At 35.8% G+C, this 15,696-nt stretch overlaps 1 protein-coding gene across 1 annotated transcript in view; it reads left to right on the forward strand.

Annotated features, from left to right (window-relative positions):
- The window catches only part of RGS17 (regulator of G protein signaling 17), a 92,815-nt gene extending 81,993 nt beyond the window's left edge, over positions 1 to 10,822 (forward strand). The window contains exon 5 of the mRNA XM_003797865.2: positions 9,802 to 10,822. Coding sequence (XP_003797913.1) covers positions 9,802 to 9,990 — 189 coding nt within the window. The 3' untranslated portion in view covers positions 9,991 to 10,822. The remainder of the gene's footprint in view (positions 1 to 9,801) is intronic.
- The last annotated feature ends 4,874 nt before the right edge of the window (positions 10,823 to 15,696 follow it).

The following is a 15,696-nucleotide window of genomic DNA, read 5'->3' on the forward strand; positions in this document are numbered from 1 at the left end:
CAAACCTGGCCCTGGCCAAAAACTGCAAAAAAAAGCATATTCTTAAGGCCTACCAGGGACTTCTGAATCTGAAGTTTTGGAAATAGGGCTCAGAAATCTGTACACACATAATAGTTTGAAAATTTCTGGTATTGGCTCCAAAAAGAAACAAAAAAGCTGACCTTTTTTTTTTTTTAAGACAGTCTCACTATGTTGCCCTCCATAGAGTGCTGTGGCATCACAGCTCACAGCAACCTCAAACTCTTGGGCTTAAGTGATTCTCTTGCCTCAGCCTCCTAAGTAACTGGGCTAAAGGTGCCAGCCACAATGCCTAGTTTTTTGTTGTTGTAGTTGTCATGGTTGTTTGGCAGGTCTGGGCCAGGTTCGAACCTGCCAGCCCTGGTGCATGTGGCTGGTGCCCTAGCCACTGAGCAACAGGTGCCCAGCTGCCTGACATGTTTTTTAGTGATTTTTAGTTTATTGAATTTTTAGTTTATTGAATTTTTACAGAACTGAAGAATGGACCTTTTGGCTACTAATATTTGGGGATGGGAGTGGGAAATGAAAATTATTTTACTTCATTCAGATTTTATGTTATTGAAAGTTCAGGCTTTTTTCTCTCCTTGCTGGAATGTAACTAATCAATCAGGAACACTTCTAGCAACCAAATAGCTCTTTTCCATTCATTTTAAAAAACTTAATTTGTCCTCAAGAAGTGTTTCAGCTAATAGTTAAAATCATTTGGTGCAGGAGGGGTTAATCATGTGACTAGGCCCCCAGATCTCTGAGTGACAGAGCTCCAGAGGCACCTCAAGAACAAAGACATTCCCAGAATCTCTTCTTTTTCCCAAGCCACCTTCTTCTAGTCTTGTCTTTTTATTCTAAAGGACTGTGCTTTTTACTTTGCATTTAAATATTCTGATCTGATACTTTCTGCTCTTAGAAAAGCTGGAAGGTTTAGCCTCCGCACCCCCGTCTGGTGCACCTGAACATCATGGGCCTTGGTCATCAGTCCCTCATCCATCGCTCAGTGTGTGGCTCCATCCTGCCTCACACTCCTTACTCGGAGACCTATAAAAGGAAATAGTGTCTGTTTTGTTAATCTCTAAGTTTAGAATGCTGTATCAACTATTTCACTTCTATTTAGGTATACAGTACCTACATAATTTACAATTTTATTAGTTAAGTTAAAGTGCCAGTGGTATTCCAGTACTCCAGTATAATTGTTCCTACAAAATGAGCAATCTAGAATTGGATGCACAAAAGATAGTTTTATTTTTTATTTCCTACATGAACACGGAAAAAGTATTCATAAAAACAAGGTGGGGAGAATCTTTCGGTAGCCTCAGAACATTTATCCCTGATGTCCCGCTGTATTTCTAACACCAGGGTAATTCTGCATCCGAAAAATACATTCAGATTTCTGTCTACCTAGAACATCAGCATATAACCCACTCCATTTGGATTTTATTAACGTGATAATTCTCATTTTTATTTTCTTTTATATTATTTTATTTTATGCCATTACACTGATCTCAGAACATTCTTGTTTCAAAGTTGCTTTTTGAACTCTCTCACCTCTTCTTATTCATGAGAGGGACCCACTTCCTACTCTCTTTGGAAGTGCTCTAAGCTTTCTCTTTGTTCTTGAATTAATTTCTCTTCATATTATTTATTTGTTTTTGAGACAGTCTCACTTTGTCATTCTGGGTAGAGTGCCATGACATCATAGCTCACAGCAACCTCAAACTCCTAGGGTCAAATGATCTCTTGCCTCAGCCTCTCCCAAGTAGCTTGGACTATAGGCATGTACCACCATGCCTGGCTAATTTTTCTATTTTTGGTAGAGATGGAGTCTTTCTTTGGGTCAGGCTGGTTTCAATCTCCTGAGCTCAAACAGTACACTCAGCTCAGCCTCCCAGAGTGCTAAGATGACAGGTATGAGCCACCACACCTAGCCCTAAAATTTCTCTTTAAAAATGAAAGGGTTGTATTATATGGCAAATAAACCTGATGATAGAAGTGTGGCCAAAGATGTGGTTCTCTGTGTAATACACAAAATTACAGAATCCCTGGGAAGATTATCCCATTTCTCTCCCTGAACTGTGTGAAATGTGTCATCTTATAGTGATAATTGTCTAGATTATGTAGGCCGTTCCTTTGTACTATATGCGTATCATCTTAAAACGATTCCTGTTGCAAATGTTAGGAAAAAAATACTCTCCATATTAAGTATATATAGTTCCTTTATTTCTGGAGTTTCCATTTTGTAATCTTGAGTTTTTATGAGAAACATTTTCCTATTATCTTTATCGCCCCTGATTTTCAGATGTTACTGATTGATGGAGCTTTGTCAAATACTTAATTTTTACAAAGTTACTCTGAGTTTCAGAAAAAGCCATTAAATATTATTTCCTGAGCAAGAACATAGTTGAACTCACCTGAATTACATAGACTAATATCATAACTATATTTATTCTCTCCTTTATGTTTCCTGTTATCCACATTAACTATTACTCTTTAACACCCTCAAAATATCATACAAAGAGATACACGGAGGTGAAATTCAAATTTTTATCACTTTGCTGACTTGGAAATAACTTGTAAATAACTCTTGACATAGAATCTAAATTATCAGACTATGTGAAGAGCTTTGGCTTAGCAACTGATTTTTCACCTGTCAACACAGTAATTAAATTTCACCATTGTTTAGCAGCAAAAACAAAATAAACCAAAAGTAAGTACTTTCAGTCATACAAGATAATGGTTAAAAAGCTGTATTTTAAACCAACGTATCATGTTCAACGACTTGACTCACAGATACACAGTATGGTATGTGCTTTATAGCTATTTCAGAGCCCTTGACACATCAATTTCTAACCAGCTGCTATACATTAGTAACTAATGACAGGAGTAATCCCTCCTCAAACTTTGTTTTCTAACCCTGGAGAGACACGTACCACATGAAGACAGCTGTGTAGTCAGAGCACGGGACCAGCAATACTCAGGTGCACAGAATTCCAGTCCTGGCTTTGCTGCAACCTCATTTGTGGTCTTGGATAAATCACTTTGCCTGTGTTTCACTGTTCAGTTGATTTCTTTACAAAAATAATAAAAATGGGCACAGAGACTATAAATCAAAGCCACAGAGAGGCTATAAGGCCATTTGTGCCCCCTCTTCTCCCTCCCCTCCAAATTACATGGCTTCTGCATATGGTCCTCTTTACTGCTGCACGCAGACTGAACCTCAGAATCCTTCCCAACATCGTGCTCAAGGTAGCCCCCTACAGACCAATAAGAGTCATATCTAGTTTTCATTTTGGAGCTAGACCATCTGGCCTTTCCACCTCTGAAGTCAATGGCTGTTTCTACTTACATTTTTAAAGAAAGTAAATGTTTGACTTAGTTATAAAATGGTAATGACTAAATAACTAAAAACGATCAAGATTTTATTATTGGACAAAACTGTATTTTCTTCACTAGATTTTTATTTATCTTAATTTGATTATCAAGTTCCTCTTAATTAAGTGTAAAGTCATCCTTAAAATTTTATTTATAAATATATAAATTTTTCCCTTAACAAAACCCGTGATGTCAGTACACTGAAAATAATGTAATTTATTCAATGTAAGTTATTTCATTCATTCAAGCATTATGTTATAAAATAAGAAGTGAGAACTTCTATTCTTGGTGAAGTGTATATTTAAGAGGGAAAAGGCTAAATTTTAAATTTAAAAAAAATCTAAAAATTTAAATACATAGCATTTCTTCAAAAAGTAAATTTTTTATTTTATTATGTTTAAAATAAATTTTTTAAATGATGTCACCCAGGGGAAAGCAAATGAAGATAATAAAGAGGCATTTAAGACTAATCATAGCCTTGCTGCACATAACAGATCCTACTGGCAGCTTGCATTTTATTAGGCATTGAAAAGACAAATGTAGTAAAATAAAGATCTTGAATAAAACATCTATTTAAAGGCTGTTATCAACTATAACCAGCATTGAACTATTGGAAAGAGAAATAATTATACATCTTTCAACAAATACGACTTTTAACTATATTGAAGAAAATTGCATTTGTTCAGTAATCTACAAATCTGCTTAGTGACGGCATTGTCATTACCCAGGACTGAAATGTGGTCCTACCACTCCCCATCGCTGTGACACTCAGCGACTCGCTTCAGGGCTCTGGAGCCTCCAGCTCCCCATTGTGATAGATCCAAGGACACGGAGGAAGCCCTGCGGTCCCCCAGATCCGTGATAGATGTTCATGCTCTGCCATGTGCTGATGTTATTAGCAGGAGGAATTGTTTTCTTGCTCTGATTTCACCCTAAGTTTCCGGTTACTCTCTGAGAGAAATGCAAAACAACCTATTTAAATACTAGAACTATCTAAAAATCATGCTTCTGTGATACACCTGCAAATTCTACGTGTGCACGTATATGTACCTTCCAGTGAAATTATGCAGATTGAGCACTTTCACTGATGTAGATTACTTTATTTAAACAGGCATCATTGGACTCTTATTTTCTCTGATTTATCACTTTACACATACATATTATCATTAAGAAAATATTTATTGAGTATTTGCCACGAGCCAGGCACTAAGCTAGATATTGGGGATATAATGGTGAACATGGCAGGCACTGGTCTATCCCTTGTGGAGTTTACATTTTAGGAGGACAGGCAAATCATGTTGAAACAAGTAACTAAAAATTGTAGGAGGTGGAGAGTGACTAGTGTAGTTTAGGATAGGAATAGTCATGCAAAGTCACCCTGAGAGATAAAAACTAAAATTGACCTAAAGCCAGAGACATTCATGTTTGATCAAGGTGTTATTACAATTATCATCAAGTATTATTACTATTATTGCTATTAATCCTTTACACTGGGCTTAACTTTGTTGTTGCCACAGTGGTCTTTCATCTATTATTACAACCTGGCTGGGCGCTGTGGCTCACACCTGTAATCCTGGCACTCTGGGAAGCCCAGGCAGGAGGATGGCTTGAGCTCAGAAGTTGGAGACCAGCCTGAACAAGAGTGAGACCCATCACAACTAAAAATAGAAAAATTAGCTGGGTGCAGTGGCAAGTTCCTGTAGTTCCAGCTACTTGGGAGGCTGAGGCAAGAGGATCCCTTAAATGGCAGTCTAGCCTTGTCTCAAGAAAAAGATTAAAATAATATGTTATAATCTACGTCTCACAATAATCATGCAGCCAAGACAGATGGCACCCCTTAACATCAGAGGAAAGTGATTCTCTGAAGGTAAAAAATATCCTAAGACATTATAATTATACCTGGTAGAACAGACAGAGCACAAGCCCAGCAGCTGATTCCTGGAATGGTGATTTTCCAGCTACAACACGCTGGTCAGTTCTTTCTTTATTTCTGTAAACCCAACTTTAGAATTTCAAACAAAATGAGTAACAGTAACCTTCACCACATGCCAGAATCCTCCCGAAGACCAGAGTGATAGAGTTTCCCATCATCTGGACACCACCAACAATAGGGTTACTACACTTTATCTTACCAGTAATATTCATTCCCAAAGATAAATTAAAATAGTCTGTCTTATTTGCAACTTATAATTATTTTCAGTAAAAACAACAAGCACAAAATAATATATGACTAAATGTGCATAGTAAAAATTTATTAAAATTGATAGAATTAGATGTTCTTTACATCTGTAAATTTTAACATGGGAATATCAAATTTAGTTCAAACAGAAAAGATAGGCTTGGCACCTGTAGCACAGTGGTTACGGTGCCAGCCACATACATTGAGGCTGGCGGGTTCAAGCCTGGCCCAGGGCCCACTAAACAAAATGATGACAACTATAAGCAAAAATATCTGGGCATTGTGGCGGGTGCCTGTAGTCACAGCTACTTGGGAGGCTGAGGCAAGAGAATTGCTTAAGCCCAAGAATTTGAGGTTGCTATGAGCTGTGATGCCACAGCAGCTGTGAGCCGTGACACGACAGCACTCTAGCGAGGGCAACATAGTAAGACAAACAAATAACAACAACAAAAAGAAAAGATAATTTCCAATGGCATAATTAAATTGTATATGATTTTATCATGAGAAAAAGAAAACAATCAGAATTTTACTTAGAAAAGAATCCTGAATAAAGCAAATTCAGTCATATTAAAAATAAGATGAGGAAAATGGGGGAGCTTAATTGTGATATGTAAAAAAATTTTTCAGGAAATTAGCTAAATTAACATAAAGGAGGGCCCACTATAGGAGAGAGAGGCTTTCGGTGAAAATTCATCATTTTCAGTATAATTCTGCCAAAATTTTCCATAGGGTGAAATTTTCTGTTGTATCTTGATGACTAGAACACAACTTGGTGTACTTCCTGTCTGCAGTATTCCCTTATCTTTATATTCTTCACTGGATAGAAAGTTAGTGAGATTAGCCACAGTATTTAGCCCAGTCTACCCTAGGTTTTCCCAAGTCACACTAGCAAGATTTCTGTTTTCATTCTCCCCACTTTACCTCCAGACTCTTGTTGAACCGTGTGCTCTCATTATTTTCTCCTTCCCAATAATTTGTGGAATTGCTGCTGAATGTTTTTGTCACGCTTGCAAGCCGCTTGCTTTTCTGCTTCCCTAGGTCCTACTCCCGTGGGAACGAATGTTTCCAGGATCACAGAGACCCATCGCAGGGTCACTTGTGTCTTTTTAAAGCTTCAGTTGCCTTCACACTTGCTGAAGTTTTAAGCACTGCCCAAACTGCCGGTTAAATCCTGACAAACCTGTCACTGCTGCCTTGTGCCCTGTCTTGCAGTAGTGGTGCTTTTTAATAAACTCATTTATTGTTGATGCACCTGCCGTCCCTCCACCATCCCCATCCGAGTCTGTAGAGACTGAGGGAGAGGACATGGACGTTCATTGTCCAAGGAGAGTTCTTGTCTTGTGCTACTCAACTTTCTCTTCCCTTAGGATGACTTCCATGCAGCAAACTCCTCAGTCCCTCATGCAGTAGAGACCAGATAAGGTGGCTTTACAGGCCATCCAGACCCCCCTGTATCCTAGGGAGACTGTGGCTTAGCCCAAGCTGGCATCCACCTCCAATAGCTGTATTATAGATGTTCCACATTCTGAAGCACAATGATGCCACAAGATGAAACTCTGATCGTAATATCCAGGGGTTTATCCTCATTCTCTGATCTCTCTACTCTTCTTTTGACTGACCAACAACCTTTTAAACAACCAACCAGATCTTAAGGTAAATATTTTATTCTTTAAATGCAAATAACAAATGCATTTTTGTTACAGATTACCAAATGTGGAATGAGAGCATTTTTTCTGCAATATGTCACTACTGCTTTTAATGTGCCAAAAAAATGGTAGATGAAATAATGAGGACTCGAGGCATTTAATAATTCAACTTATTTTATTTCTGTCTTATCTTCAGCTAACAAACATGATTCCAGCTATTGAGAAGAAACCGTTTGCATATTTAATGACATTATTATTTGGAAGAAGATTATTCTCTTTTCTTTATCGCTAATCTAAGGTTCCCTTCTTCATTAAAACAAAATTCTCCCAAGTTTGACAGTAAGAGCATTATGTCCAAAACCAGTGGTATGGATCTGGTAAGGCTTCCCCTTAGCATGACACCACATTTGAGAATCACATAAATCAGTTTAAACTCCAAAGTCAATGTTTTCATATGGCGTGAAAAGGAAATACATTTTTAGATAAAATAAAAACCTTTGGGGAATATTCTGTGCTTTTTAATTGCTTTGAACTGATGATGACTTCCTATGGTAATGACACAGAAAAAAAAGTCAAACAATTCCTTTCCAGAACATCTTTATTTTTAAATAATTCCCAACAATAAAGAAAATATTGTTCAGCCATAAGATGTTTTCCAGGCGTACCTCAGAGATAGTGAGGGTTCATTGCACCCCATTGCAAGAAAGCGAGTATCTCAGTAAAGCAAGTTGCACAAGTGTTTTGGTTTCTCAGTTCATATAAAAGCTATATTTATACTATACTGTAGTCTATGAAGTGCGCAGTAGCAGTATGTCTGAAAAGTAATGTACCTCCCTTAATTTAAAAATACCCTGATGCTAAAAAATGTTTACATTCCTGTGAGTCTTCAGTGAGTCATAATCGTTCTGCTGCTGTTGGGTCCTGACATGATGGCTGCTGAGTGATCAGGGTGGTTGTTGCTCAAGGTTGGGGTGGCTGTGGCAATTTCTTAAACTAAGACAATGATGAAGCTTGCTGCATCTATGGCCTCTTATTTTCGTGAAAGATTCTCTGTAGCATGTGACAGTGTTTGATAGCGTTTTACCCACAATAAAACTTCTTCCAAAATTGGAGTCAGTCCTCTCAAACTCTGCCACTGCTTTATCAGTAAGTTTATGTAATATTCTACATCCTTTGTTGTCATTTCGACAATGTCCATAGCATCTTCACCAGTAGATTTCATTTCAAGACATGACTTGCTTTGCTCATCCATGGGAAGCTACTCTCTATCTGTTAAAATGTTGAAATTGCAGCAATTCGGTCACATCTTCAGGTCACTTTTAAATATAATTCTCTTGCTTTTTCTATGACATCTGCTGTCACTTCCTCCTCTGAAGTCTTGAACTTCACAAAGACATCCTTGAGAATAGAACTCGACTTCTTCCTGTTAATGTTGGTATTTTGACTTCCTCCCATGAATCACAGGTGTTCTTAACCGCATCTACAATGGTGAATCCTTTCCAGAAGACTTTCAATTCACTTTGCCTACATCCTTCAGAAGATAATACTGTGTTGACTATTTTACTGAGTATTCCAAATTCCTGTTTATATTTCTCTTTTTAAAGATTCCATGTCAAGGCCAGGTACAGTGGCTCCTATCTGTAGTCTCTGCACTCTGGGAGGCTGAAGTGGGAGGCTCACTTTAGCTAAGGAGTTGAAGAGTGAGACCCATCTCTTCTAAAAGTAGAAAAATTAGCTGGGTACAGTAGCCGGTACCTGTAGTCCCAGCTAGTCGGGAGCCTAAGGCAGAAGGATCGCTGGAGCCCAGGAGTTTGAGGTTGCTATGAGCTAAGTTGACACCATGGCATTCTAGCTGGAGTGACAGAGCAAGACAATGTCTATATAAAAAAAATAAAGGAAGGAAGGGAGGGAGAAAGGAAGAAAGAAAGTCCACTTAAAGCAGTTGTTCTGCTTTGTTTGTGGTACACAGATCTCTGGATAAACGTATCTAAGGATGTTTCCTAGGCCTCGTCAGGGAGATGGAAGACATGAACCATGCTTACTGTCCTCTTTACCAAGCCCTTCCACATTCCTCACTTCTTACATTGGACACAGTATGATTTGATGGGAAACTGTTGGGAGTCAGCATTTGATATGCATGTTAATCTTCATTAGAGGATTCTTCTTTGCCATTAGATTTTTTAACTTGTTGACCAGACAATCATCCACCACTGTCACACAATAGGAAGAGGTGAATTCCTCTTCTGTCTAGGGAACTCTCTGATACCTCCACAAGAGCAGAAAATGCCAAAAAAATAAAAATAAATAAAACCACCTTGAATGTATGCATAGAAAAGGTAAATCCATGTTGAAATATCTGTGAACTAAATCTCTAGTTTGAAAGACTGGTTGTCTTCTGTTTGTTTAATCCACCTTTTGGAGAGAGAAGTACACTGGGATATAAAATAAAAGCCTTTGAAATAAAAGATGATCCCAAGATTTTAAATACTTGCATTTACCCTTTGAGGTTTCTCTGAGTATCAGCAATCTACAGGTACTTAACTGAGGTCTTTTGGAAACATACTATTTAATGTATCTGCTCTCATTTCTTTTTAGGTCAGTCTTGATTCTCGAGTTAGAGAGGTGATCAATAGAAATCTGTTGGATCCCAGCCCTCACATGTATGAAGATGCCCAACTTCAGATATATACTTTAATGCACAGAGATTCTTTTCCAAGGTTTTTGAACTCTCAAATTTATAAGTCATTTGTTGAAAGTACTGCCGGCTCTTCTTCTGAATCTTAAATTTCCTCTTAAAAAAATCGTTTTAGAGGGCTGGGATGGGAAATAAAAGTAGTTAAATAACATCAGAAACTGAGCTCCTGGAGAACTACAGTTTAGCATTCCTCAGGCTACTGTGAAAATACAACCATTATGGTCTTTGTCTCCATTTTTATCAAGGTTATCCATGATTGAGTTTGGAGAAGATTCCACATGAAACAATGAATTGCCAAATTGTTTTATTCAACACTCCTGTTTGCAAGCAAACTGTATTTGTAGTCCTATGAACAGTCTCCTAGTGTATCTCCAGAGACTGCATGTGCAAAGTAAAACTGCTTCATTTGCCACATAGTTGTTGTAATATTTAATCCAGTAGCATAAATTATATCTGTATTTAAGGACTTTTGTGCAATATGGTCTTATAGAAATAATTGCCAAAAAACTGGCCTTGGTTTGCATTTTTTTAAACATAATCAAAGACAAAAAAGGCTTTTTTTTACCATGTAACAATGATATTTAATATGCTATATACTGTGTTCAGTATACAATACAATAATTTTGAAGCCAATATTTCTGTACATGAAAAAAGAGCTATTATCTCTGCTGGAAAATCCTAATGGAGGCGTCCTCTGGTTTTTGACTGCCAAAACAGTGGCATTTTCTTTACAGAACAGTTTGCTATATTAAAAGAAGAAAAAGAAGAAAGAATAAAAGCACAAAACAATTTGAAGATACTCTATCTCAATGACAAATCAAAGAGTGATATTGTTTTTAATTGTAATAGAAGAAAATGAATCTATGTATATATCAGATGTCCAATACTGTAATTAATTTGTTAAAGACTGGCTCTCCAGTTCTAAAATGGTTGTGTAAAGTTATGTACTTCAGCAAAAAACAAAAATAATAAGCTTGATAACTTAGTTTTGGAATGTAAAAATGATTTAATAAAGGAATGCCTACATGTAGCATTGTAAAACATGTAATGAATGGCATCACTCCTGTGGCACACTTCCCTTGAAGGTGAAATCCAGTGAAAAGCTAAGTTTTTGCCAAAAGAAGTTTTATAAGGGTTATGAAGAAGATAACGCTCTACTTCAGACCTTAACTAACTCTTTTCACATACTATCTTAAGAATGAATTGTTTTGAAGATGTTAAAACCAACCTCTTTATTTTCATCCATTCTCAGAAGGCAGTACTGTGCTCAGATCTCCTAGCTGCCATATTATTTTTTATAAGTACCCGAAATCTTTAAGACAAAAAACTTGCCTGATGTTGGCATGTACTTCTGACCTTCCAGAAAACAATATTATCCTATTGTGCACAAAAATGCTAACAATAATCAGTGTCATATTTATACCAAGGTGTTACATTTGAATATTATTCCCCCCTGGAGACTATTTTTTTAATCTTAAACTGAATGACTATAATACTGAGTAACCTAAAATGAAAGTTTTAAAAAGATTTATATCCACTGAGAACACTGGCCTTATATTAAGGATGATATTAAAATTATAGGTTTTCTTTATCATTTTTTAACTACCTCTCATTTTTTAATTTATTAAACATGTTTTTTAAAAAACAAGTTTGGGGTTTTCTTTTTAAATTTATTTTACTTGAAAGGTTAGCATCGTAAGTTTCTTTTTCCATAACCTTAAAACATTTCAAGAATTTTTTTAATGTGAATATGATTTTCTAATTTATATAGAATTCAGGAGACATGATTAAAAGGGCTATTATCTATTCCCTATGCAAATATTTTAACTGTCGCATTGTTTGACAAAATGGGATTTTAAAAAATTTGCAGAGTAGAAAACAAAAATTCTGTTTACACTGCCGTTGCTGACTATCCTATCATACTCAGCACTTTTAAATACATTATTTATGAAAATGTAGTTAAAAATGCAAGATAGAAAATATTTATAATCATTTCTTTTAACAAATGCTTGTTTTTTCTGAAAGTGTTAATTATGTGTTAGGATATATTTTATCCACGTCACTTAAATATTTACTATTTGAATAATAGTTTTCAGTAATATGTTGAAAAAAGATAGCTATGGAGATGTTTACAAAAAGTCTTATTTTTTTCCTAAAGAGTAAAGAAAAATTTAAAGAATCATCCCTTCTATTGTAAAGTTCTATTGTTCCTAAATTATTTAATTTTTTCTTGATTAGAGTTGAGTTTATTATGCTACTATGATGTATACACATATATGGTATAGTATTATACTTGTTTCTGTGTTTGAGGCACAACAAATTGGTGCATATGACTAGAAAATATGTAACATATTATGATACTGGCATGCGTTGATCTTTTTAAATGTGGACTTTATATTCTTGTTGTTACTATATATGACGGTGACTTGCTAGTCGTAAGTTATCTTTATAAGATACTTTGGACTATTAGATGAATTGTCTGTTTGACAATACCTTTAATACTTTACCAAATGTAAAAGATAGGGGCCTTCATAAAGAGTCCTAATCTCTAAGCATTTGTAGAATACAGATTTTGAAGTTGGCATATCCATTTGAAACCTGATTAGGACACTGTTGAGAATGAGTCTGGAGTAGATTTACCCATCCTATGTTGGTAGACATGCTATGTGAGCACTTCTGTGCTAAACTCATATTTATGGAAAAGGGTATCTCGTTCAGAATGTGTCTGTATATTTGCAACTCTACTAACTTTTAAAATATGGTATAATTCCTTCTGTTTAAATTACAGAGCTATAATAAACAAACAAACAAAAAAAAGCCCTCAACTGGTGTCTATGCTACCATTCCAAGAGCACAATATTTGTTTTTATAATTTGATGTTTCCTAGTGAGTAAATTCCTCCCTGGGGAAAAATTAGCACTTTAAAAAGAATACTTTGTGTTTTAGATTGCCAAGCTATCTTTGTATACTCTTAGAATGTGCTAATGCATACAGAAAAAGATTAATGCACTTTCCATGGTACCTAATTTCAGAAGTATCTATTATGGGGAAAAAAGTGAAGGGTAGAGATTATGTATACATAAATAAATTGGAGTGCCATATTTCTTCAGAGATTGATGTTGTACATAAATCACACTACTAGTAGATGGATGGCACTTCTTTATTCTGGGTAATTGTTATATTAGCCAATGGTAGTGTAGACGCTCTGGCAGTGTTACAGGGTGCATATGAACAAGACCAAAACATAATTTCAATATTGCAGTTAAGAAATGCAGAAGTCACGACCATAACGTGGTCTCTTTTTTTGAAATCTTAAAATATGTATATAGAATGACCAGTTCGGATGTTTGGTCATGGTGCATGGGGTGTTTATTGGTATCCTTTAATGCTGCTTAGATTCTAAGTTACAGAATGAAATGTGTATTGTTTATCTGATAGTTCAGTTTTGCAAAAGGACTGTAGAAATAGGTAAATAATGTTTATTTATTAGGAGCAAAAATACATTTTCATCTAATTAAAGCTGATATAAAATAACACCTGATTCTTAATTTTGAGTTTATCCATTATACACCTCTAACTTATACTGAAAAAAAAATCATACTGTAATTGTGACAAGTTACATTGCAAAAAAATACCAATTATCAGATGCCTGAGAGAAGAAATGTAAAAGGAAGAAATTACAAAACAATCAAAAAACAGAAAAATTAGAATGCTTTGGAAAACCACCTAAAATCTATTAAAGAAATAGAGAATACCAATAGAACTCTATCACACATGTATTCGGAATACTTTCAGTTTGATACAGTGGCTCATTATTTTGAAATGTACTTAAGATATTTTCAGAAAATGTTCTTGCCTATATATCTTTGTGTGTGTGTGTATGTGCATATATATACACACATATACACACACACATATATATATAAAAAGAGAGAAAGAAAAAGAAGGGAGACAGATTATGATTCTAACTTTCAGAGTATATTTTGCAAACATATCTGAATGTCTGTCTTTCCTTCTTTCTTTCTTTCTTTCCTTCCTTCCTTCCTTTCCTTCCTTCCTTTCCTTCCTTCCTTTCCTTCCTTCCTTCCTTCCTTTCCTTCCTTCCTTCCTTCCTTCCTTCCCTTCCTTCCCTCCCTCCCTCCCTCCCTCCCTCCCTTCCTTCCTTCCTTTCTTTCTTTCGAGACAGAGCCTCAAGCTGTCCTCCTGGGTAGAGTTCTGTGGCATCATAGCTCACAGCAACCTCCAACTCCGGGGCTCAAGCAAGTCTCCTGCCTCAGCCTCCCAAGTAGCTGGGACCACAGGCGCCTGCCACAATGCCTGGCTGTTTTTTTTTTTTGTTTGTTTCAGCCATCTTTGTTTGGCAGCCCAGCTGGATTCGAACCCACCACACTTTTGGTGTATGTGGCTGGCGCCTTAGCCACTTGAGCCACAGGCGCTGAGCTTGAATTATTTTCCAAACTTCTGACTACTATAAAATATTTGTTCTCAGGAGGAAAGAATTCTGTAAACATTTTAGTAATTCCTCACTTGCTACAACTGCAAATATTTATCAATAAAACTGATAGCAAAAAATTGTTTCATATTGTCTGCATGACACTTACAGTATCCTTGCAGGATACAACAGAGCACAGAATGATAAATATCAGGCTTTGATTTTTTTATAAGTATTTTAAAAATTATTATCTCAAAAGTATAGTCCTTTCCAGCCCAAGTGACATCTTTTCAGATGAATTTAGAGGGATATTCAAGACTTTGTCACTAATGAAAAGGTTACTGAAGGCCGAGTGCCACTGTAACTGGTAATAGCTTTTGGTTTGGGAATTAATTTTATTCCTGTGACAGACGCTCTAAAATGAATAGAGAAAAGGAATGCTATTAAGCACTGATGTCAACATTCAGATGTAGTATTTTTTTATACATCAGATGTTTAACTTGAAATTTATTCTTCTCTTATTGTGTCTTATATTGGCATCTCTACCATTTCACAAACTTCAGAATTTTAAATCTGACAGCTTACACCTGCCATCACAGCATTACAACTTTAAATAGTTAGAAATAAATGTTTTAGAGTACTAGTTATGCAGATTGCTCTTCTGTCCTAGGTTTTGATACATATCCTTTCTGTAGATCTAGCGCTTCTTGCTGGTTTTAAAAGGATGCTACATACAATGCTTACTGATGGAAATGTATGTTCATGGATTCACATATGGAGTATAGTGTGAAAACTTTAGGAAGCTTGAATTACAAATCTGATTTCAAGTTACATTTCTGTTTCATTTAAACTTTGGGCAAATCATTTATCTCCTTTGAGATAAATGCTGCTTCTTCTGAAAATGAGGAATATAATAGTTAATAAGATGGCCATGAGCATTAAATAAACAAACATGGAAAGAAGAAAGTGATATGTAATATTTTATAAAAGTTATTCAGCTCAATAATTACTATTTTTCAGGAATATCTGTATCAAGGGTCATTTTATTGCAGTTTTGTCCTACTTGTTTTAAAACATATGCTTACTTTGTACCCTCAATGAATCCCAAACAATATAAATAAATAACCATACATACCTATAATTATTCATCAAAATACAATGTTACTTTAAGATGGGGCCGTATCAGTGTTATTGCTTTGTTCAATGATATGATCAAAATTATTATTTTCAGTTTACTAATATCTTAAATCTACATTCTATAAACATTTCCTTCAATTTCTCTCTCTGACGCACACACATGTATGAGAGAGAGAAAAAGAAAGTTGAAGATGGCTCGGCGCCTATAGCTCAACCGGCTAAGGCG

The sequence above is a fragment of the Otolemur garnettii genome, unplaced genomic scaffold (genome assembly GCF_000181295.1).
Source record: "Otolemur garnettii isolate 467f Iridium unplaced genomic scaffold, OtoGar3 scaffold00126, whole genome shotgun sequence".
Taxonomy (NCBI): domain Eukaryota; kingdom Metazoa; phylum Chordata; class Mammalia; order Primates; family Galagidae; genus Otolemur; species Otolemur garnettii.